At 47.9% G+C, this 21,146-nt stretch overlaps 2 protein-coding genes across 6 annotated transcripts in view; one reads left to right on the top strand and one right to left on the bottom strand.

Moving 5' to 3' along the window:
- Positions 1-1,491: 1,491 nt before the first annotated feature.
- On the bottom strand, positions 1,492-17,829 carry LOC113993084 (heat shock factor protein 3-like). The gene is made up of 13 exons (XM_027730955.2): positions 17,424-17,829; positions 16,235-16,343; positions 14,479-14,606; positions 11,223-11,347; positions 10,309-10,384; positions 9,582-9,643; positions 9,057-9,138; positions 8,640-8,773; positions 7,582-7,827; positions 6,221-6,326; positions 5,619-5,684; positions 4,724-4,790; positions 1,492-3,941 (listed from the first exon to the last, which is right to left on the bottom strand). Exons 1-13 carry the CDS (start codon positions 17,664-17,666, stop codon positions 3,610-3,612), a joined length of 1,776 nt encoding a protein of 591 aa, XP_027586756.2. The 5' UTR covers positions 17,667-17,829; the 3' UTR covers positions 1,492-3,609.
- The window catches only part of HEPH (hephaestin), a 21,223-nt gene continuing 17,904 nt past the window's right edge, over positions 17,828-21,146 (top strand). For 3 of the 5 annotated variants that reach the window (XM_039378130.1, XM_039378128.1, XM_039378131.1), the window contains exons 1-2: positions 17,828-18,157; positions 20,931-21,127. In XM_039378130.1, the coding sequence (XP_039234064.1) occupies positions 20,967-21,127 (161 nt within the window). In that variant the 5' untranslated portion in view covers positions 17,828-18,157; positions 20,931-20,966. The remainder of the gene's footprint in view (positions 18,158-20,930; positions 21,128-21,146) is intronic. The other 2 variants (XM_039378129.1, XM_027730956.2) reach the window with 2 other exon arrangements.

Here is a 21,146-nt window from a genome sequence, read left to right as displayed (position 1 = left end):
TTTACCCTTCCAATTCTCTCCCCAGTCCTGGTGGTGAGAGTGAGCGAGTGGCTGTGTGAGGCTTGGCTGCTGGCTGGGGTGAAACCATGACAGGAGTCTGGACCAACCAGGAAGCTGAAACTCAAACTATGTGACTAAAAAAAATATGTATATATTTATTTACATATCTACATTTACCTTTTTGGTTGGGGGACAGGGGCAGGAGAAGTCTTGTCCTTTATACCATGAAGGACCACCATACCCAAGGTGACTGTGGCAGCATCCTCTTGCTTCTGCTTTGGTATCTATGAAATCATGATGCTGCTTTTCAAAACAACCATCTTGTTTTAGGAGAGGGCAAAATATTCTGAGCGTGGGTGGAAGGGGTGGCATCACAAAGTCCAGGAGAGAAAGAGCAAAATCAGTTTTTCTTCTATTCTGGACCACTCCATTAGTAAGCACACAGGAGGTATGAACTGATGGCAGGGCTACTGTGGTCTGTGTGTGGAGAACTGGGCTGGAACAGTGCAAAAATGGTGCTGAAGGGAGCACGAGAGGAGCACTTGGCACTTCCTCACTCTGTGCTTGCCATGCCTGGGGGTATTCTGTGAGTTACCAGCACATGGAAGACAAGGAAGAGCAACATTTCCTCCCCAGGCACAGGATGATAAAGCCAAGGAGCAAATGCAGCAGCCATGGGTGCTGCTGCTGGAGGGGAAGGAAGCTCCAACTACAGTGAGGCCCTTGCGGTCATGGGTAACAAACTGGTGACACACCAGGCTGCAGTGGTGAAGTGTCCCCACCCAGCTTGGAACATCAGGGGCTGGTGACCTGCTGGCCCTTGGACACAGGCTGGGCAGCACGTGGGCTGGGCTGCAGGCTCACTGGGCTGGGTTGCAGACAGACTTAGCAAAGGAGTCTGTCCATAGCTCCATGTGCCAACCCCACGGCCGTGTCCTCATCCTTATCCTGAAGTGGAACAGCATGTTTTATGTAAACATCCTTTGCCTTGGCAGTAGAAATGATGAATAACTCCTTAACTCTAGGAAAATCCTACAAAGACTGTAAAAGCCCACTATGCCACTTACTCCTGGCAGGGTCTGCACAGGGTGCCACATCTGTCTGACACTGCAGCTGATCTAGGCTGTTCCTTGTTTCCGTCTGGTATCTCCAGTAAATGTTTTAATCCATACCTTATGGAGCTGAGGGCCTTTCCTAGTGGAGTCTGTGGAGAACATGTGCACAGGTGCACTACATCTGCTGTATCTTTCGGCACACACAGTATTTTGAGCTTTCAAATCACCCCCTTTGAAAAACCAGTCCCAGGTGCCCTCCCTGTGCTCAGGAAAACAGACAACAGGCTATCCTCAGCATCCTAGTTATTTCTGAACCAGCAGCAGCTGCATTGAGAGATGAGCACAATAGCTCTTAGTTTTGGAAAAATCAGTGAACAGGTTTGGGAACTGTTGGCACATAGAGAAAACACACGCAAAGAATGTACAGGAAACATAGTAATGGTTTTGCAATTCTTGCATTTAATTACTTCAGCATGTGGGTTTTTCTTGGTATTCAGCCTTCTCCTTTCCACTGCAATCTTTTGTAGGAAACTTGCATAAATAAACACTTTTCCCAGACCGGTACATAAACCAGATACACAGATGCACAAGCTTTTTTTTTTTTTTACAGTTTTCATAAGCCTTGGTTTCTTAACTTCTTGGGAGAGAAAGTGTAGTAAGAACCCATGATGCACTCAGACCCAACCCCCGAGGGTGAGATGCACTCAGGGGAGAGGACTCCATGACGGAAGAACATGACACCAACCCTTTACAGGAACTACCATCCAACTTGGGCAGGAAGTGAGAGGCACAGAGCAGCCTCCCAGAGAACTCTGCTGTCTGCATGGTGTTGTCAAACAGCACACCAGAAAGGTCTGATATTTACTGTTTCACTCTTGGCAAAATTGTGGCCTTTGGAGAGGAATCAACAAACCAAACCAGACCCGGGACAGATGTAACTTGCTCACCACCCCCCACTCCCTTCAGCTCACGAAAACTTGAGACTATTCAGCCCTTGGCCTCAAGTCAGTGAAAGACTGTGAAAGGCTCGAATAATACAAACTTGACAAAAGGCAATTCAAAAGATGGAAACACGAAGGGTAACGAGGTAAGAACAGGTAAAAACACGGGAATAAATGACACTGAAGGCGTTACACAGACACACACATTCAGGAGCAGGACCTTCCTCTGCAGCTCATAGATTTGACAGTGAAGCACAAATCCAACGAAGTCAGGCCAGCACAGGTAACATGCATTATTATCTAGCAGGCTTCAGGATGTCTAATTACTTTGTATTCTTGAATATAAAAGAGCTCAATACTTATTAGTTCAGGAACTTCAGAGAGAACAAAGCCTGTAGGTAGCCTGAATTCCCCAAACTGGAAAAAAATTTCAAGTAATTGTGCTGGTAGGAAATATCAGGTGACATTATTCAAGGGGGTTTCTACCTGCATCCAGGCCTCTTGCAGCCCCAGCAGTTCTGTGTTGCTTCAGCACACAGCAGGTTTGTGTGGGCTCGTGTAACTGCGACACACTCAGTACCAGCACAGGGGAACAGCAGGGCTGGGCTCCACAGTGCAGCTGCTCACAGAACTTGGGAAAACAGTGCAGAAAGAAATTCTGGGGAGAGACGTTTTGATGAAGCAGACACTACATTTTGTAATTCGCTGTCAAAGGACTCAGATGCATCTGGTTAATTTGGCTTTAAGATTCCACAGGCAGAAACCACAGCACAAAGCCCCAGGGCTCCCCTTCTCATTTTAGGGGCAGCTGCTGGCCTTTCCTAGACATGAATCAGTCCTACTGACCATCTCCAAGGACACATGACCTGTGAGCTGGGGGCAGGTTACCCCAGAACTGCCATGCAATGTGCATGAGAAATCAGCTATGCAGGGGGCAAGCACTTCCTACCACAACTCCTACAGTCTGGGGCAACGGATGTGTGCTAGCATGTTAAAAGTAATACTCCACAGTTAAAATGTCATTTTCCATAGGAAAAATGTTCCCTATACCTAGGAGCAGATCTAGGAGTACGAAAGATATCTAAGCAGATGCAAACAATTGTAGCCACAAACCATCAAAAAAAGAAATCTCAAATTAAAAATGAAATTTAAAACCAACTTAATTCCAAACAGTAGACAAGCCACCTATTGAAGCAGGTTCTCCAAAGAGTAAACCCAGGTTTAAAATATTACACACCACATTACTATCCAGCTAACAAAAACAAACAGTATCCCCCCCAACAAAAAAAACCCAGCCAAACTTTACAAACAGGATACAAACAGATTTCCTCTTGCAATAAGGATACTGGATAAAAAGTTATGGAATACACTGCGGTACGTTTACAGGGAGGTTGTTATTCCCTTCTGCCTAGTGCCTTTGCTCCACCAGCTTTTGTTCTGAGCTTGTGTTCAGTTCTCCCAGATGTGCTCCTTGCTTGGAGCAAGAGAACTTCCATTTGTCTGTGCAGAACAGGGTCTCCAGGAAGCAGGTGAGGACAAAGCTCACACTTCTTGCTGCTCCAGTCCTGTGGTGGCTATTCCACAGCACTAAGCCAGTTACAGATATTCTGAGTTCAAGAAGTTTCTATCTCAGAGGCCTCATCTATGAAGTTAGCAACAGGACTAAGGAGCAGGAGTGGAAACAGTTTATACTCTCCATTCCCATCCTCTGGGAGGAGAGGTGGATCACCCATTCCCAGGGTGTCCAGAGACTCAGCCTGGCTTGCTGGAGCTGTGAGTGGCACAATGGTTCCACTGCCTGATGGAGACTGGAGAGCAGGTTTCTCCTCCAGGGGAGGCAGCAGAAAGTCTTTTGGATCCTCCATCTTTCCTGCAACTTCACCTGAGGGTTGTTCTTCAAATAAGGAAAGCAGAGGGTTGGCCCTGTACTGGATCAGCTGCATATCTGAGGGAAAACAAACAGTTCAAAGTGTTTCACTAAGTGAAGGCTCTTATTCAAGGCAAGAAAACCTGGAGAGGCTGCTTCAGACGTGGTGCACTACAGGAAAGCCTCGAGATGGGCTTGGAAAGTCCCTACACCCATGGCTGCCAGAGTTGAGCCAAGGCCCTGTGTCTGCAAACATCAGGGTCTGAAGCCCACTCTAAGCCCCTGATTCCCATGGCATGTAATGGCAGCACTGCAGTGGCAACCCAGCAGCACTGCCCCTGGGGGGGTCACAGCACTGCCCCTGGGGGGGTCACAGCATTGCCCCTGGGGGGGTCACAGCACTGCCCCTGGGGGGGTCACAGCACTGCCCTTGAAGGGGGGTCACAGCACTGCCCTTGAAGGGGGGTCACAGCACTGCCCTTGAAGGGGGGTCACAGCACTGCCCTTGAAGGGGGGTCACAGCACTGCCCCTGGGGGGTCACAGCACTGCCCTTGAAGGGGGGTCACAGCCTGCATAGGAGATACTGCCACAAGGACATTTGCAGTTCTGCTCCCCATTGTGGAACTTGTGTCATGTTTCTATGTGAAAAAGGAAACAGTCAGCACCACCACAGGGCACAGGATGGGCCTCTTGAGACTGAGGCACAGCTTCAAGATCAGTGAAACACCCCAGTCTTCACAAAAATTTTAAACTCAAAGAAGGAGATAAACCATATTACAGGCTACAAAAATTCAATTTCAATACCAAGTTTTGGAAGAGTCTGGAGCTGTCATAGTGCTCAGTGTTCCTTCCTACCCACCTTTGCTTCCTGCTGTTTCCCTCTCACTCACTCCCAGACCTTCAGTGCTCTCTGTCAAGTTTTCCATCTGAAACAAAGCAGACAGAGAGTTAAGACAGAATGTTTAACAACAACAAAATTGAAGTCTTTACTGACTGGTTAACAGAATTAGAGGTGAAAGAGAAGGGAAGAGAGATGGAGCAGCTGAGGAATGAGTCCATTGTTGCACACGAGGGCCTGCACATTGCTCTCAGAAGGACGCACAGTGAAATACAGACAAACTTAACTTACTAGGTCAAAAAAGCTTCTGACTAGCAAATATTTGTTTTACCTTCCAAACCAGAAACTTTATTATAATCTGCCTTGTTGGGATAACAGTAAAACATGATTTCATTATGCAATTAAATTTTGCAGGCACCGCTTAAACACAGCTGCATTTTACATCAGTTGTAGTATAAACTCTTCTGAGTGGGAAGTCCTAATTTAAATATTATTTCAGGACTACAAAAAAAATAACACTTACAAGAGGTTTTTTTAATAGTATGATTCAATTTTAGGAATTGGACTAAGAGAAGTTTGTGCTGAGCTTCTGTATGTCCTCTAAGGAAATCCCATACAGCCACGTGCAGAACAAATATGGTGTAGTGCATTACAATTTTCATTTAGTACTTTTCTTTCAGTCTTCAGACAGGCATTTCGTGTGTGTGACTACACTAGGAATGCAGGACTGGAACTTATCTTGAGATCCCTGTTAAATTCCTTCATGCCAACACTGATAACTGACACCCTGGGGTCAGCCAGAAGGGATGAACTGGCAGTTTCAGGCTGTGCCCCAGCCCCACCCTCATGCTGCATCCCACAAGATTCAGCTCCCAGAATTCGCCTTTCCCACCAAAGAAGCAAATGTTACTCTTACATTTTCCATACCAGGCGGTGTTTCCATCAAGTTCATATCCAGGGCTGGCAGCTCGGGATTAAATGTCTGAAAATAAAACCAGACCATATGTCAACTAATAAAGTTCTTGAAACAAAACTGCAGAGACTCCTGAAGGGATGGTAGGAACAGTGTGCTGCTCCTTCCACTGAAGCACAGGGACAGTGGCTCCTCCACGGGCCTCCAGCCAGGTGCTTCAACCTGTGGCAGTAAACTGAGGTGACAGGAGAAGAAAAAGTCACCGTATTTCCCAGTGATTCCAGGAATACAGCTGAGTTTCACTCCATATCATAAAGCATAATCAAACACACAGTCAGGATGTGATGATATGTGACTGAGGATTATGAAGGACAAGCAAGGCTTCCCCCTTGAGTTATGTAGAACAGAAATCCTGCATGACCTGGGAAAGGCTTCCAATGTTACCCTGAACACTGTAAAAGCCTATGAATCATACTATCTGTAACTATTTGCTTCTCAGGATGTTCCCCCTCCTTACCCATTACAACATGGAATAAACCAGTAACATTTTATGATGCAACTTGAGCAGTATTTTTCAGAAATCATAACAGTGAGAAGACACTCACATCGCTGAATGCTTCGGCACCGAAGTTGTACTGCTTCCCTGACAGCATTGCTTGGAGCTCTTCAAGGCTGGCATCAATGCAGTTCAGAAAATCCTGAATTTCTTCTCTAAAAAACCAAAATGACATAGTACTGTAAGGCACAGTTAGCAAGCAGGTTGCTTACAATCCAGAATAACCCAACAGATGAAACCGCATTCCTGCATCACCTTTCACTCCAGCTTTGAGGTACAGGCGCAAGGAAGACCACGTGAACAGCAAGCACAGCGACAGCTAGCGGGTGAAAAAGCAGTTCCTCCCTCCACACCTACTTCCTCCCTCATTTTAACATCTGGTGAATGTTCTCAGATCCCAGCCTGTACACCAGTATGTGTTTAAACTAAGGTCTGATGGTTTTCCCCTGAACAATAAATGACAAGCAAAGGGATGGAAGTAATCTGGGCCTGAAGGAACTCTACCTACTTTGAAACATCAGCTTGTTGCCAAATTGGACATGTTTCCAGGGACAGTGGGCAGGAATTGAAGGACAGTGAAGGAAGTGAAAAGATGGCTGCAGGCACAGTGCCCATACCAAGTGTCTTGCTGTGCCATCAGCTCCTCCTGTACTGAATTCTCAGCTGTGAGGAACGGGCAGCTCCCAGTGCCCAGGAGGGAAGGTACTGCAGGGCGTTCAGATTACACAAGTGCTGGGACACCATCCCAGACCTTCCTACCTGCCACTGACCACAGCAGGAGAGCTGTAGGAGCAAGAACCAAAGCAGGTTCCTCGATCCAACTCTCCTGCAGCCGCAGTGACAGCGCTGGCAAAGCTCAGGGGCTGAAGCAGAGCTGGGAGCTGCACACAGGTGGTGTGGAGTGGGAACCCACAGCCTGCATCCCTCATCCAGGGGTGTCTGATCTGACAGGGCACCTGGGAACACCTCTGCACGAATGAGGGGTAGAGAAAGGAAAGAACACTGAGCTGACACCCACTGGCCACTGGGACAATCCACGTCCAGGTCCCAGGAACAAAATGGCCACAGTGCATGCCCAAGATCAGTGCTCTTCACCTGCTGCTTGGCAGCTCCTGGCAGTGCCAGCAGTGGGCTGATGGGACAGACTGACCTTCACAGGCCCTAGGATGAACACACCAGCAGTCAGGCACACTAGTTACCACAGAGGTGACAGGGGAACTTGCCCTTTTACAGTGTGTGATGCCAAGCCTTGGCTTTTTCAAGCCCTGCTAACAGAGGCACAGGGAATTCACTTCATCAATGACAATTCAAAAGCTGATTCCCTACATTCTGCCAAACACATCCTCCAAAACTCCAACAAGACCCCACAAGATGATGACAGTGTAACAGTTTTCAGAAACAAGTTAATACCTGTCCAGCAAAGGATCATTTTGATTTCCAGAGTTGTTCTCATTCAAGATGGAGTCAATCACTGACACCGGGTCCTCTGGAGCATTTGGTTGTGCAGTATGGAGTTCCACAGCAGCACTGCCTATTTCACTGGATTTGCTGACATCATTTACAGGAACTGGTGGGACAGGTTCTGCACAATTTAACTCACTTGGCTGTGATACTTGACAAAGAGGTAAGCCGGGATCCACAGCTGCCTGTGGCTCTCTGAAATGTAACCCCAAGAGAAACAACACACAGGAGAATTCATCCAACTGCATTACTATTCATTTCAGCTTTAGCATCCCAAACCTTAATAACACCAAGCCAGTCGAGAGTTCAAACAATGTACTGGTTTTTAGAAAAAGCAGCAAAGTGTCTTCCTAAAGGCAGATGAAGAATTTCTTATTACAGCTTATACAGAGAGTACATATCAGGGCAAAACACCCCATTTTCCCAGGCTAAAAGCAGCAAAATAAAACATGGAAATTAGGCAGGAGGGAAACTCCTAACAGACAGACTCTCAAAAGAAAAGATTCCAAATTGGTCCATATTTCACTCTGGGTGTTACAAACGAAATAGGTTTTCACTAGAATCTGCTGCCACACAGAGGATGTCTTCCCTAGGCTATGTTTAGTGAGAGAAGTACTGAGACTGGAGATAAAACTATACATCTTGATTTGTCTGTCAGCAACCTATATACATTTTGGATTGCTTATTAATCACCTCTGTATGCATTCAGGTCCCTGTTCAGTCGAAAAGTCAAGTATGTGCTTATTTGTTGAACAGGCAGAAAAGCCTCAGCAAATCAAACCTGAAGTGCCCATCAGCCTGACAGGCCTCTAGGCACTCCTGAAGAGACACAGGCTCTGACCATGACCAGTGGTACATGCTGTAAAAAGGAGAGCCCACAACAGGCCCGTCATGCACAAACGGTGTGAACATTCAGAGAGGCTGTTTCCCAGAATCCACATGGAATCACCAACATTAACATAACTACCAGTTAACAACCCAAGCATAAACGTGTGCTTTGGACATACCTGGCTCTGCCACTCGTGTGTGCCACGGCCAGGAGGCCATCAGTGGCATTTTCCAGGGTGTCAGTGATATCTCGGATGATGAGACCTGTGCCATTTCCATCCTCTTCATCTGCACTATGTTCAGAAAAAGCCATCTGCAGATACAGCACAGAATGAGTAAACCACAGGCTCTGACTTTTTCTTTTTTTATTTTGAAGCCCCATTCTTCTTGCAGCTTCTCTTTCCTGTTCAGATTTTATCTGTGACCAGTTGTACTGATTTGCACAATTTTACAGCCAGAGCAATGCTCTAAAGCTGCCCATTGCAAAAGGGAGAGCATTTGATTACAAGATTAGTGTATTTGTAGCTACAGGGTAGACTGGTATCCCCAGGTATCATTCTGTTCAACCCACTGCCTCTTTCCCTGGGGACACTTACAGCTTGGCCACTCTCCACAGGTATGCGGACATACTGACGGCTGTACTTGGAGGGTGAAGCACCTGCAGCGTCTGTGAGAGACCTGAGAAAACCAACAGCTTTAGTACATTGCTAGTTCCACAGGAAGGAGCTGCAGCAGTGCCAAATACATGCAGTAGTAGTAAGGACAATCATTCTTTCCCTCCTAAGAAGCCTGGCTCTTGGGAATGCGTGTCAGGAAGGGCACTGCAGGCAGTCTGCACTACACATACGCTGCGTTTGGAAGAAGTCAGTCACATGTGCATGTTTTGAGAGTTACCACTTCTGATAACTGTGCCCTTTGGAACTGAGTACGTATAGAATATTCTCTCCCTGCCTATTTTTTTAGTGGTAAGGAGGAAAATCTTTATTTTGTGCTTGATTCAACTTCCATCAGCTTTGTCAAGTTTGAATATACAAGTAATAAAAATATACTTCATACACTAGAAGCCAATTTATGCCTATAATTCACATCTGACACGGATCTGGGACCTATAAAGTAATTACCTTTTTCTTTTGACCCCAACAATGTAATTTCCTCGCATCAAACTTAGTATAAATTGAAGAATCTAAAAAGGAAAAACAAGGGAAAAAAACCAAAACCAAGTGGTCAGCATAGCAATCCTAATATCAAATTCTTAATTCAGATTTTACTATAAAATGATGCAGTTATGTGACTGAAATTAACAGGTAAATTAAAAATCCATTTGCAATTGTATCTTAAGAACCAAAACAAGAGTTACAAACCGCACAGAACTTATCCCACTTCCACAGTTGGGGTTTTTTTTTGAAATGCAATATAACAGCACAAGTCACTAGAGGATTCCAGACCAGAAACAGCTGAGGGATAAACCAGAGAAAATTTGTTCCAGTGCACAAGCTCCTACAGTTTCCAGGTTCCATATTCACTTCACAAGTGGTCTAAGTGTGTCCTGGTCCAAGATCTTTCACAGATTCGGTTCCATGTGCCTGCAATCTTGTGTTCTGGGCTCCTGTTACCATGCACTGCCTCCACACACTGACATCCTACTATGACTTTTCCTTAGTGCTTTGCTCGTGGTTCTTTACTGTGCTACTTCTGGGACACTCAGGAACTGTGAACATTTTCTTTCTGCTGTATCAATACAGCCTGTTCAGCTCTGTGTCATTTGTCATTCTACATAAGCAAAGAATGCCATGAAGTATCACAGAGGCAGGAATAAGGATGGTAGCACTGAAGATGCTGCAATGGTACCTTAGACAGCAGCTTCTGTTGTTGACTGTGCTTCTGCCTTAGAACTGCCACTTCTTTCCACAGGGCCTTATTTTCTCTGCAATGCAGAATAAATCAGAAGACAGAGGATGAACAGAGTTTACTTTATATGCTCTAGTTTTACAGCTTTCAAACTTTCACAGTACCTTGCAGGACTAACGACAACATTCCCTCTATGGATAACTAACTCAGGTAATCCAATCCACTAGCATAAACTCTGGGTTAATTTAACTCCATTTTCCATCAGGCAGGACCAAACGCTCAATAAGTGCACCCTCATCCTCTGCTACTCCACCAATAATCTCAATCTGAGGTATTCCTTCAAAGCCTCAAAGCTGTCAAATAAAGACTGTGTGTTACACTCAGCCTGTTTCCAAGCACCGACAGCCTCAGGACAGGCTCAAAGGTGGTGTTCAAGGTGGTGTTGGGTTTTTTTAAAGAAACAGAGGGAGTAAGGTATCTCTGGTTGATACCTGCTGGCATACCAATGACCTAAATGAATTACCAGTGCCTATATGAAGAGGATCTGTGGGAACAGAGATGAGGATGTGCAAAGTCCACTTCCAATTAGAAAGAAAACCAAACACTAATTGTCCCTCACTGCATCTAACCCTGTTTGTGTTCAGAAAAGGAAATGTTTTGATTGCCCTAAAAAGCTGCTGGCAACCAAAGTGAAATCTCAAGACAGTCAACAAACTCCCAGTCTTAATCTCCAGTCTGTAACTGAATTATAAAAACAAACAAGATTCAGAATGTTGTGTGGGGTGGAATGGGCATTCTTAGGAAAAAATACAGCTTCACCTGTTTCCAGTCCAAATGAAACCCATATTTAGCCAAGCTCCACCAGATATAAGCCACATTTAATGTATAAGCGCCTCCGAAACAGCTGAGTCTACCTCTTCATATTAGCCAGCCTGACATCCATGTTGTTCTGCTGCTCTCTCATCTCCTGCACCTCGGACAGGACTTTGTGCAAATCCTCCGTGCAGACCTTGAGATCCTCGGTTCTCACTGCAGACACCTAAAATAGGTACACATGCTTTACTACAAACAGTGCCTTGCATACTCCTTGCTGCAGGAAGAGTGCAGTCAGTCTGCAGAACAGGTACAGGCTCTGCTACACCAGGTAACACTGTAATTCTTACATGTCACAAAACACCACAACTGCTATATGTGACAGTCCTTAGGACAGTCTGCACTGTATGAAAAAAACAAGATGTCAGTGAAAAGATGAGATTACCACTTTGTACCTGAAGACAGTAAATTCATGACTGTAATTCATGATAAAAACCACTGATTCAAGGGGCTTTCCCCGGGGGCTCTCTGCCCTCTAGTGTCACAGGCAAACACCAGCCAAAAGCAAAACACAATTGACAGTGGAAGAAGAACAAGATGATCATATTCCTTCTGGGTGTGTGAGTACATCTGCCAGCAGAGGAGTAACAAATTTCCATTAAGTTCCTGGAGGATGAAGGTGTCAAGTTAGATGCATCCTGCTTGATCTGAAAATTTGTCCCACACCAGATGAATTGCAGATTCCCATATTGGTGTTTCCTCTGTTACCTCTCTGCTCAGCGATATTCCAAAGGTACAGAGACTTGTCTCCAGAAAGAAGAGTCCAATCTGCTCTTCTGCCCACAGCAGAATCCGTGAATGTTGCCACTTCAAATGATGGTGGAAGAGCCACCAGAAAGCAAAAAGCTCACCACCTCCTTCCTGTACTTCTATGTTAAACATTTTTGGTTCCTTCAGGAACTCTCTCTGCAGCGGGAGCATTGTTAGCTATGATACAATTCAGGATTTTGAAAAAGACAGGTCTAGTGCATCACAGCTCGGAATGACACATCCAGGTTTTGTGGGCATCATTTTAAACATCATTTTGCCAAATACTGACTATGATGGAACCAAACAGAGTTGCACCAGATATCCCTCCTAACCTACACCATACTGGGAGTTTTCTTCTTATTCTACTAAATTCCAAGCGGGAGGTGAAAGCATCTGGGATTGGCCTGCTGAGGTGTAAGATAACTTCCACACAGGTTGGCTAACAGATCCCATCTTCCAAAGGGCAAGGGGATGGTCAGAAGCAGACCTATGGTGTTATAAACCAACATCCCACTCCTTCATGCTGGAACAGAACAAAGCTGTTGTGCAATCACTCCTCAGACATGACTAACTATTTTCTTAACACAATCCTGTGATGCAAAGGATGGACTGAAGGGTCTGACAGTTCTCCTCCCTGTCTGCAGTTTAGAAGCTTCACTGTTTGTTGCAGGTAATAACTTATGCTAATGTACCCAGGGTGCATCCCAAACGGAATTCATGGCTGTCTGATTTCCTTTCAACACACCATGTCTCCCTGGGGAAGACACCCGAAAGATGCAGGCAGCAGGTGGGAATTTCAAATGCGGCCAGCCTCTAAAAAAAGGCTCCAACTAAAACATTCTGCCCAAGTGCACGGAACTGCTCTTCAGTCTCCAACTGGCTAATTAGGGTGGTGAGGCCCTGGCACAGCCTGTCCGGAGAAGCTGCAGCTGCCCCATCCCTGGGAGTGTACCAAGTCAGGTTGGACAGGGCTTAGAGCAACGTGGCAAGTGGGAGGTGTGCCTGCCCACAGCAAGGGGGTGGAATGAGATGAGCCTTTAAGGACCCTTCCAACTCAAACCATTCTGCGATTCTATGAAGACACACAGGGTGTCTGCACACCAGCAGAGCTAACAGTGAAAGGGAGTAAGTAAAGCAAGTCCTGCATTCAAACCTGCATTCCTGACAGAGACTTGAAATCCAGTTTATAGCCAATACTGGAATATGGCTCCATTCCAGGTAGTAAAATAGCAAGAAAAATAATAACTGTTTTGCAAAAAAAAATCACTAATATTTCCTGTGCAACAAAGAAAATGTTTCACCAACCTATTCAATACTTTACATGGATGTCCTTGGCACTAAGCAGAGCTTTTGTCTTTTCATCTAGAACACGCCACCCAGTGCCCCACCCCTGGGACACACAGTGCCACACCTGTTGTCACTGGCTGCCTGCCCCAACACGTGTGGTGCTGGGACACGCATGGTCTGGGACATGGGCGGTGCTGGGACACACGTGGTGCTGGGACACGTGTGGTGCTGGGACACGCATGGTCTGGGACATGGGCGGTGCTGGGACACACGTGGTGCTGGGACACGTGTGGTGCTGGGACACGCGTGGTGCTGGACATGGGCGGTGCTGGGACACGCGTGGTGCTGGGACACGCATGGTGCTGGACATGGGCGGTGCTGGGACACGCGTGGTGCTGGGACACGCGTGGTGCTGGGACACGCATGGTGCTGGACATGGGCGATGCTGGGACACGCGCTGCTCACACGGGGGGAGCACTGGCCTGAGCCAGCACCGGGGAATCGATTCTGGCTCCGAGCAGGGGCAGCTCAGCGAGGAATCGATCCAAACACAATTGCGGCTCTCCAGCCTACCCTGGGCTTTTATTACCCTGGGCAATGCAGCCACACCTGACGACAGTCTAAAGAAAAGATTCTGCCGTTCACGTGTCAACATGATGTATCGTGATACTCTCTTCCTTAGGATATTATGGGCAGTAACGTGTCAAGAGAAGATGAATATCTGTGCAGAAACAGGTCAGACAAGGCCTGAACGTACAAAAGAAAACCAGAAAGTGCTCACAAAGATGTAGCTTAGTGGCAACATAGTTTTGGAGGAACACTATAATTTATGCAAACTCACCCAAATGAAATGATTACTGATGCCCTTGCTAATTTTTAATGAGTGCCAAATGAAAATGTATTTCTTTTGCTTCTTTCACTTTGTGCCCCTCTCCGAGTTGGAGACACTGACAGAACTGTAGACTGTGATAAGGTGCAATCAGGGATATGAGCTATGTGGAAAGGGCTCTTGTTTGATGGAGATGCAGAATGTGGCCCTATCCCAGTGCATTGCCAACAGCAGGGAGGGTTTTGTCTAAGCGCTGGCACGAGGAGGCCCAGCTAAGCACCAGCATGGCACTGTGAGGGAGTTACTAAGGCTTGCATCAGGATGTACAACCTTGTTTCCCATGGCATTTGCTGGCTCTGAAACACCCATACATGCTGTTAATAAGCCACTTTTCATGACACAGTGAAGTAAACATTGTGCTTAGACTGTACCTTGCGCTTGATGTTTTCCAGTAAATGTGCCTTCCCTTGCTTGAAGAAAGGGTGCTGGAATTCAATGACTGAGCTCTTCTCTGCTGTAATGATACCATTCTCCAGAGCAATCACCTTCCTGAAACCATCTGTGGAGAGGAATCAGCAAAGGCATTTCTTCCAGTACAAAGCTGACTGTTACAACATACAGCTAAAGAAAACTCCAAGGCTACCAAAATATCCGAAGCACCACAGTTACTAGGAGCAGAAACTATGAAAAACAGCCAAAGCAGCTTTTGCTGGTGCTCAGTGATTTCACTGCTTTGATCTTCACAGCTAGAGAACAGTCTAGTGTCCACAGTACCATGGAACGCCCTGGCAGGCTGCACACACAGCTGTGTGGCAGAGGTCACCAAGTGTCCATGGGCAAGACGGTCATGTCCAAAACACCACAGCAGTTAGTTAGAAATGAGATTTGTTATGACATCTTACACAGAATCTTGTCCCAGTGCAAGCAGAGGAATGGTACACCTTCCCCTTTCATCCCTGACAACTACATATCAAAGCAAATGCTGTCATGCACCACCATGGTCTACAGAATAAAGCAAGATAGGGAAATTAGTTCCCTGCCTGTGCAAATACCTGCAGCAGAGCACCTTCTCCAAGTATGGAGAACTGTCTGCACAAAGTGAGACATTGCTAGCTCTATTTCCATCACTGTTTAAGCACCACAGGGTAGAAGCAGGACAGAGCTGACAGACCAATCCATCTCTCTCCTCGCTCAAGTTTTTAACACAGTTAATGCATTCCAGCTTCACTGTGCCCCAACAGTGTTGGCGTTACGGAGCCAGGACAGGTCCACCAGGAAAAGGAGGCTGCCACTGCATTGCATGTCTTCATAGGAATATTTGCATTTTCACATTTACCCTGGCTACAAAGGAAGTGACAATTGTTTCTTTGGATTACCCTTTGTCACTCAAGTAACAGGGTCACAGAAACGGCAGCACATGACACAAAGAACTGCATCTACCCTCTGTCCAAACACTAAACAGGTGTGCTTTCTCTCACATCTGACAAAATCTATACAAGCATCAGCTAGAGAGACCAGGCAAACTACTGGACATGGACAGAGAGCTCCTCCCTCTCACTCCCAATGAAATTCTAACTAAGGCAGCATCTCCTGTGCACTTTGCCCCTCCACTGGGCCCAGAAGCTTCTGCAGCTATTCCTGCTGGGTGCCGCAGTCTCTCTCTCACAGCATCCCTTTGCCTGGCTACGCTGTACACGTGCTATAAAATGCTGCCACGTGACGCTCACAAGCACAGAAAATGTAACGAGAAACATAGTCCAGCTCAGCCCATCAGCAGGACTGATCAGGCTCCAACACAGCAATGCAAGCAAAAGCAATGGCAGCCCCAAATCCAGGCAATTTTTTTCACATTCTAGGAGTATGGGTGTATACACAGCCTTTGCTCCCCAGGGTACACATATGTTTGCTGCTACATTAACAGCACCACTGGAGCCCAGGGAACCCCACCCTGGGGGGTTCTTACATATTCTTACAGCTGTTGCTCTAAAGGACTTGGAGCAGAAACACAAAAACCAAAAACCAAGCTCTACCATCAGTGTTTGCTTTTGCAAAGCAAACTCAAGGCCAGAACCCAGGTTTTCAGGGATGAGACTTGCCAAGTCCACTTGCTTGTTTAAAGAAATCCAAAATGAAGCCAAGGAGCAATGAACTTGGCAGAGAGAACACGTAGCAACAGCTGATGCTTACACATGTTGAGCTGCCGTATGAAGCTGGAGATATTGTTGTGTTTGAAGTACTTAGGGAGCAGCTCCTTGGCAAACCTCTGCTCATCCAGAATGCAGAAATTCTCGCCATTCTAGGAAATAAACAGGAGTAACAGTTAATGAACAAGCACAGCTTTCCTAAGATGTTGCTCTTAAGTGAAGACCATAAATCAGCAGAGACGAGCAAAACACTTCACCAAGGGAACTGCCTGTGGGAATACTTCTCAGTACTTGGGACTGGACTAAAAAATTTTAATACAGAGACACAGTTACATGGAACACTTCTATTGAATAGGGATTTTCTTAAAGCCCTGATGCTTTGATCTTAATCCAAAGCAAAATTTTTCTAAAAACCTGCTCTCCTTGTCCACAAGAAACATAAGCATTGCTCAAACACAATGGAATTCACACCACTAGAGAGACTTCATCTCCCTTCATCAGTCTGACCAGCTCCTGACAAGATTATTCCATTGTACGTGCTACGTCATCACTAAAAATAACCAAGTAACGTTGCCGTTAGTTGTCTGAACCAAAAGTTCAGACAACACAACCCAGCGGTGACCAGGGGTAAGTGAGACACCAGCAGTCCCAGATTTATCATATGCTCAAGATCAAACTTCCTGGAAGCGGCCAGAGGTTTTTTGCATCCCTTTTAATGCTATTCACAAAGAGAACAAAAACATTGTGTTTCTTTTTATCTTTTCCTTGTAGAGGACAAACGGCTAAAAACAAAGGAGAAAATCCCTCGGATTTAAAAATGACAGGGACAAAAATAAACACGGTGCTTGTCTGGGGTGTGTGGTCTGTGTGTCCGTGCCCTGTGCCCGCGGGGCGCATTTGCCTCCGCTCCGCAAAGAAAACTAACAGTTAATGACTCCTTTCCCCATTTGCCTCCGCTCCGCAAAGAAAACTAACAGTTAATGACTCCTTTCCCCACCCGATGCCAGTGACCAGGAATTCGGGACCGGCCCCCGGGCCGCACCGGGGGGTGCGCGGGCAGCGCGGCGTCCCGGGCACAGCCGCGGGGCTGCCCCACCGGGCTCGGGGCGCTCCGGGCAGCCGGGGATCCTCCTCCTCCCTCGCCGCCGCCCTGCCCGCAGGGCCCCGCACTCCCCACCACCCCGAGCCCTCCGCGCAGGCCTCCCCGGGCCGGGCCCGCGCGGCCGCCTCACCCTGCTCCAGCAGATGACGTCGTCGCTGTCCGGGTCCTCCAGCAGCGCCCAGAGCTTGGCGAGAAAGCCGGGGACGGGCGCGGAGCCGGGGCCGGGGCCAGGGCCGGAGCCGGGGCCGGGCGCGGCGGGGCCGCGGGGCAGCGCGGGCGCCTCCCGCATCCTGGGGCCGGGCCGGGTCGGGCTGGGCTGCGGGGCCGCTGCGCGCACTGCGGGGCGGGGCCGGCGCGCGGGGCGAGCGCTCATTGGCGGAGACCGCCCAGCCCCGCCCCGCGGCCGCGAGCGTGGCTCTTGTTGTGCTCCCAGGGGAGCGCGCGGCTGTGTGACGTCACCGCGCGCATTTAAAGGGGCCCCCCAGCCCGGCCCCCCCCGGCGCCGCCCGCCGACTGTCCGGGGCTGCCCGGCCCTGCCCGGCCCTGCCCGGCCCTGCCCGGCCCTGCCCGGGCCTCCCCGCGCCTCCCCGCGCCTCCCCGCGCCGGCGGACGAGCCCTGGGCGGGGCGGGCAGGTGCGAGCGCGGACAGCGCTCCGCGCCTGCGGCCGGGGCGCTCTCGCAGGTGCGGGGCGGGGCAGCCCGGCCCCCACGGTGGGCGGGCGGTGCTGCGGGGCGGGGACTGCCGGGCCGGGGTGGGCTCGGTCCGCCCGCGGAGGCAGCGCCCCTTTGTCCCGCCCGGGTTCGTCCCCGTCGGTGCTCCCGCGTCTCGCTCCGCAGCCCCGTCGAGCCGCGTCCCGCCCGCACGTAAGGGACGAGCCGCCCCCTGCCTTCCCTCGGTGCTTTCCCCTCGCTCTCGGACAGGAGTTTTCCTGCAGTCAGGTGTTGGGGAACGGCCCCGCAGCGCCCACGCGGATCAGATGGGAGCTGCGTCCCACCAGCCCCACTGGAGTCTCATTTCCGTTCGTTCGCAATCCTTGTGCTGTTGGGGACCCGGCAAAGGGCAGTCCTGGGGGGAGGGTTCTGCTGTAAAATGCAAGGTTCAGGGATGAATGTAATACAAAGTTTGGGTTGGTTTTGGTTTTGTTTCCTTTTTTCTTTTCCTTAATCAAGGCATATATTAATATATTATTATCAAAGAAAAATTGAAAAAAATATTTTGAAAAGAATTTAAGGTTTTGGACCACCTTCACCTTGCACTAGTCGAGTAAATGGTGATTAGCCACTGGGAGGGGAATGTGAGCACAGACTCGGTCTCAGTTTTTGCATCTTCATTCAGGGATGTATTTTGCTGTACCGTAGAATTGCCTCAGAGGTGAGTGCAGTGTCGTGGTTAAGGTCTAGCCAGAGCCCAGGTGGGACTCTTTTAAAGAATCAGTAGGACTGTCTCACAGACTTGCCCTTGACTATTTTCAGTGCCAGAGAACACCACAGAGCAATTAGAATGCCAGGACTTCTGGCCGTTTGATGGGTGCTGTGGTGCTGCTGCACGGAGCAGGGGCTGTGCCGTGCAGGAATAGTGGGCTGGTGCAGGGGGTTTGTCTCCATCCCCATTTTTCACAACCAGCTTCGAGAGCTGCTGTTCACCCTGTTGTAAGGTCTGAGCTCTGCCCTTTCCTGGGGTGTGGTACTGCCTGCATAAACCATTGAGGTGGGAGAACGCAAAGACCAGTCCGCACTGGCTCCCTGGGCTCGGTGGCTCCCAGGCCTTGAGGAGGCCACCCCGTGTACTTTGCCCTGCACTGACACGAGGCCACAGCTTGGGCTGATGAGTCAGGAGCATCCCCTGCCCTTCCCTCGGGTGTGTGCCGGCGGGGGGGCAGGTTCCGGGCTGAGGGCTGGCAATGCTGGCTGTTTCCTTCTGCGCTGCCTTTTGCTGGTCTGCCGTGTGAAACAGCACAGGTACAGCTTTCTGAAGCCCTTCCTTTGAATCCTCCTTATTGGTACAGAGTGGATCAGAGCAAGTATTTCACCTCCCCATGATCAGTGGTGGGTCCTGGAGCAGCAGTAGCAGGGTATAATAAGGATGGTGTGTGGCAGTGGGGCTGAGCCAGTGATGCTGTTGTCCCCACACTGCTGGGGACACGGGGAAGGGGCTGCTCTGTATCTGAGCTTCTTAGATGTGTGACTAGGAGTTTCTGAAAGGGAGTGGCTGGTGGAGCCACTGGAGCAGAGCTATACTGTGTTGATGAATCAAAACCATTTCTGATTTAGAGATCCCTACGACCCCCTTCAGAGAAAGGTAGGAAAGAAGGCGTTTCCAAATTGAGAGTTGCTTTGTCTCAACTTCTCAATTTAATGACTATCTGGAATCAGCCATACTTGATTATCATTAGCTTCTGAGAACAGCACAGCACGTTTGAAAATCAGAAATGAAGCTTTGAAAGCTGTCTAGTCCATTGCTGGGCGCTGTGGTTGAATCCTGTCTGTTGGGTATCAGATGTGGTAAGAGGTTTCAAAGCTGCTATGTGCTATGCTGGCTGAAAGCTTACAGAATATCCAGCTTTGCTGCAGATAAACCTGATATATTCATGTTGCTGTTATAAAGATGGGGAGAATAAGTAATGACAGTCTCTTTATGAAAAAACCTTTGTTTGCTATGATGTTGCGTCACTATCCCCTTCTGTATGAAATTAAGGAAAACTGAGTCCTTTGAGCTTTCTTGTTAGGTCATGTTTCTCATTCTCTTGCTTTCTGTTTCTCTCTGCTGCACATGCTCTGAGTTGCTGTTATGCGTCTGAAGAGCTGGACATCTGGTTTAGGTACAGTTTGATTGCTGGTTACATCCAGCTTTGCTTAGGGTATCACTGGATAAGACCTTTCTTAAGCATTTCATCTGTTCTAACCCTTCCTTATCCTTTGGTGTAATTCTACTGTCCCATATTGCATCAGCTTCTCCTTATACAGGTGGCTTTTTGAACCTGTATTGGCAGAACTGTATTTTGATGATTTCAGACAGTTTCCCCAACTTTTCCCCAAATCTCTTCAGAGTATTTCTGGTGCTTGATCACACCAAGCTTGATGTCAATTGGAAGTATTATGAGTAAGCTACTTTGTGGTCATAATCGTGGAGAAAACATTTAATGGAACAAAAAGCAAAAAGCCTTGTGCAGCCTATTTGAGATGTACTCCTGGGTTACAGAGAACTGCTCTGTAAGATCCATCTTTAACGAAGTTAAAATTTAAAATTACTTCATAGTGACTAAGCTGTACTTCCTCAGGTGACTTAGAATAGAGAGATCTTGGCGAGAGTTTAAAATATACAGATATGTACTCAGGACTCTTTCCCTGAGCTTTGTATGCGGACCTGTAAGATGATTTGGAACATCAGCAGTGGTGAAAAGAGGGTTAATCAAACTATTATGAGAGCAGCACATTTGGTATTGGGGGCTCGTTAGCAAGGCAAGATCTCTACCCACCTTGTGCATTAATTCTGTTATGGAGTGATTTCCTTCTTGGATATTTGAAAAACAATCCCAATAGGAGTTACACCTGATTTCTTCATGCCCTCTCAAAATGTCCAGTACCTTCAACCTAGGTGATCATATTGTGTTTCATTGTCTTTGTTTTCCCAAAACAGGTGAAACCTCCAAAAGCACTTTCCCTTCAGGCTGTGATGGGATTGGTCTGGTGGTTGCTGCTCTGTGTCCCCACGCTGTCACCCATAATTGCTGAGGGTGTGACACGAGTCTATTACCTGGGGATCCACGAGGTGGACTGGAACTATGCTCCCACAGGGAGGAATGTGCTCGCTAACCAGAGTGTTGCTCATAACAGGTATGTTTGGCTCTGTCTA

This window comes from Pipra filicauda, unplaced genomic scaffold (assembly GCF_003945595.2).
Source record: "Pipra filicauda isolate LSUMZ 115617 unplaced genomic scaffold, ASM394559v2 scaffold9_size5747161_pilon, whole genome shotgun sequence".
Taxonomy (NCBI): Eukaryota; Metazoa; Chordata; class Aves; order Passeriformes; family Pipridae; genus Pipra; species Pipra filicauda.
The sequence above is the reverse complement of the archived record's forward strand: the minus strand, read 5'-3'. Positions and strand labels throughout refer to the sequence as shown.

Excerpts from the sequence above, each read along its gene's own strand:
- LOC113993084 (XM_027730955.2), bottom strand. The coding sequence starts at position 17,666 with ATGAGCGCTCGCCCCGCGCGCCGGCCCCGCCCCGCAGTGCGCGCAGCG. Across the intron at positions 14,607-16,234 it reads CATACGGCAGCTCAACATGT|ATGGTTTCAGGAAGGTGATT; the intron begins GTAAGCATCAGC and ends TCCTCTCCACAG. Across the intron at positions 8,774-9,056 it reads CTGTGGAGAGTGGCCAAGCT|ATGGCTTTTTCTGAACATAG; the intron begins GTAAGTGTCCCC and ends CTGTATCTGCAG.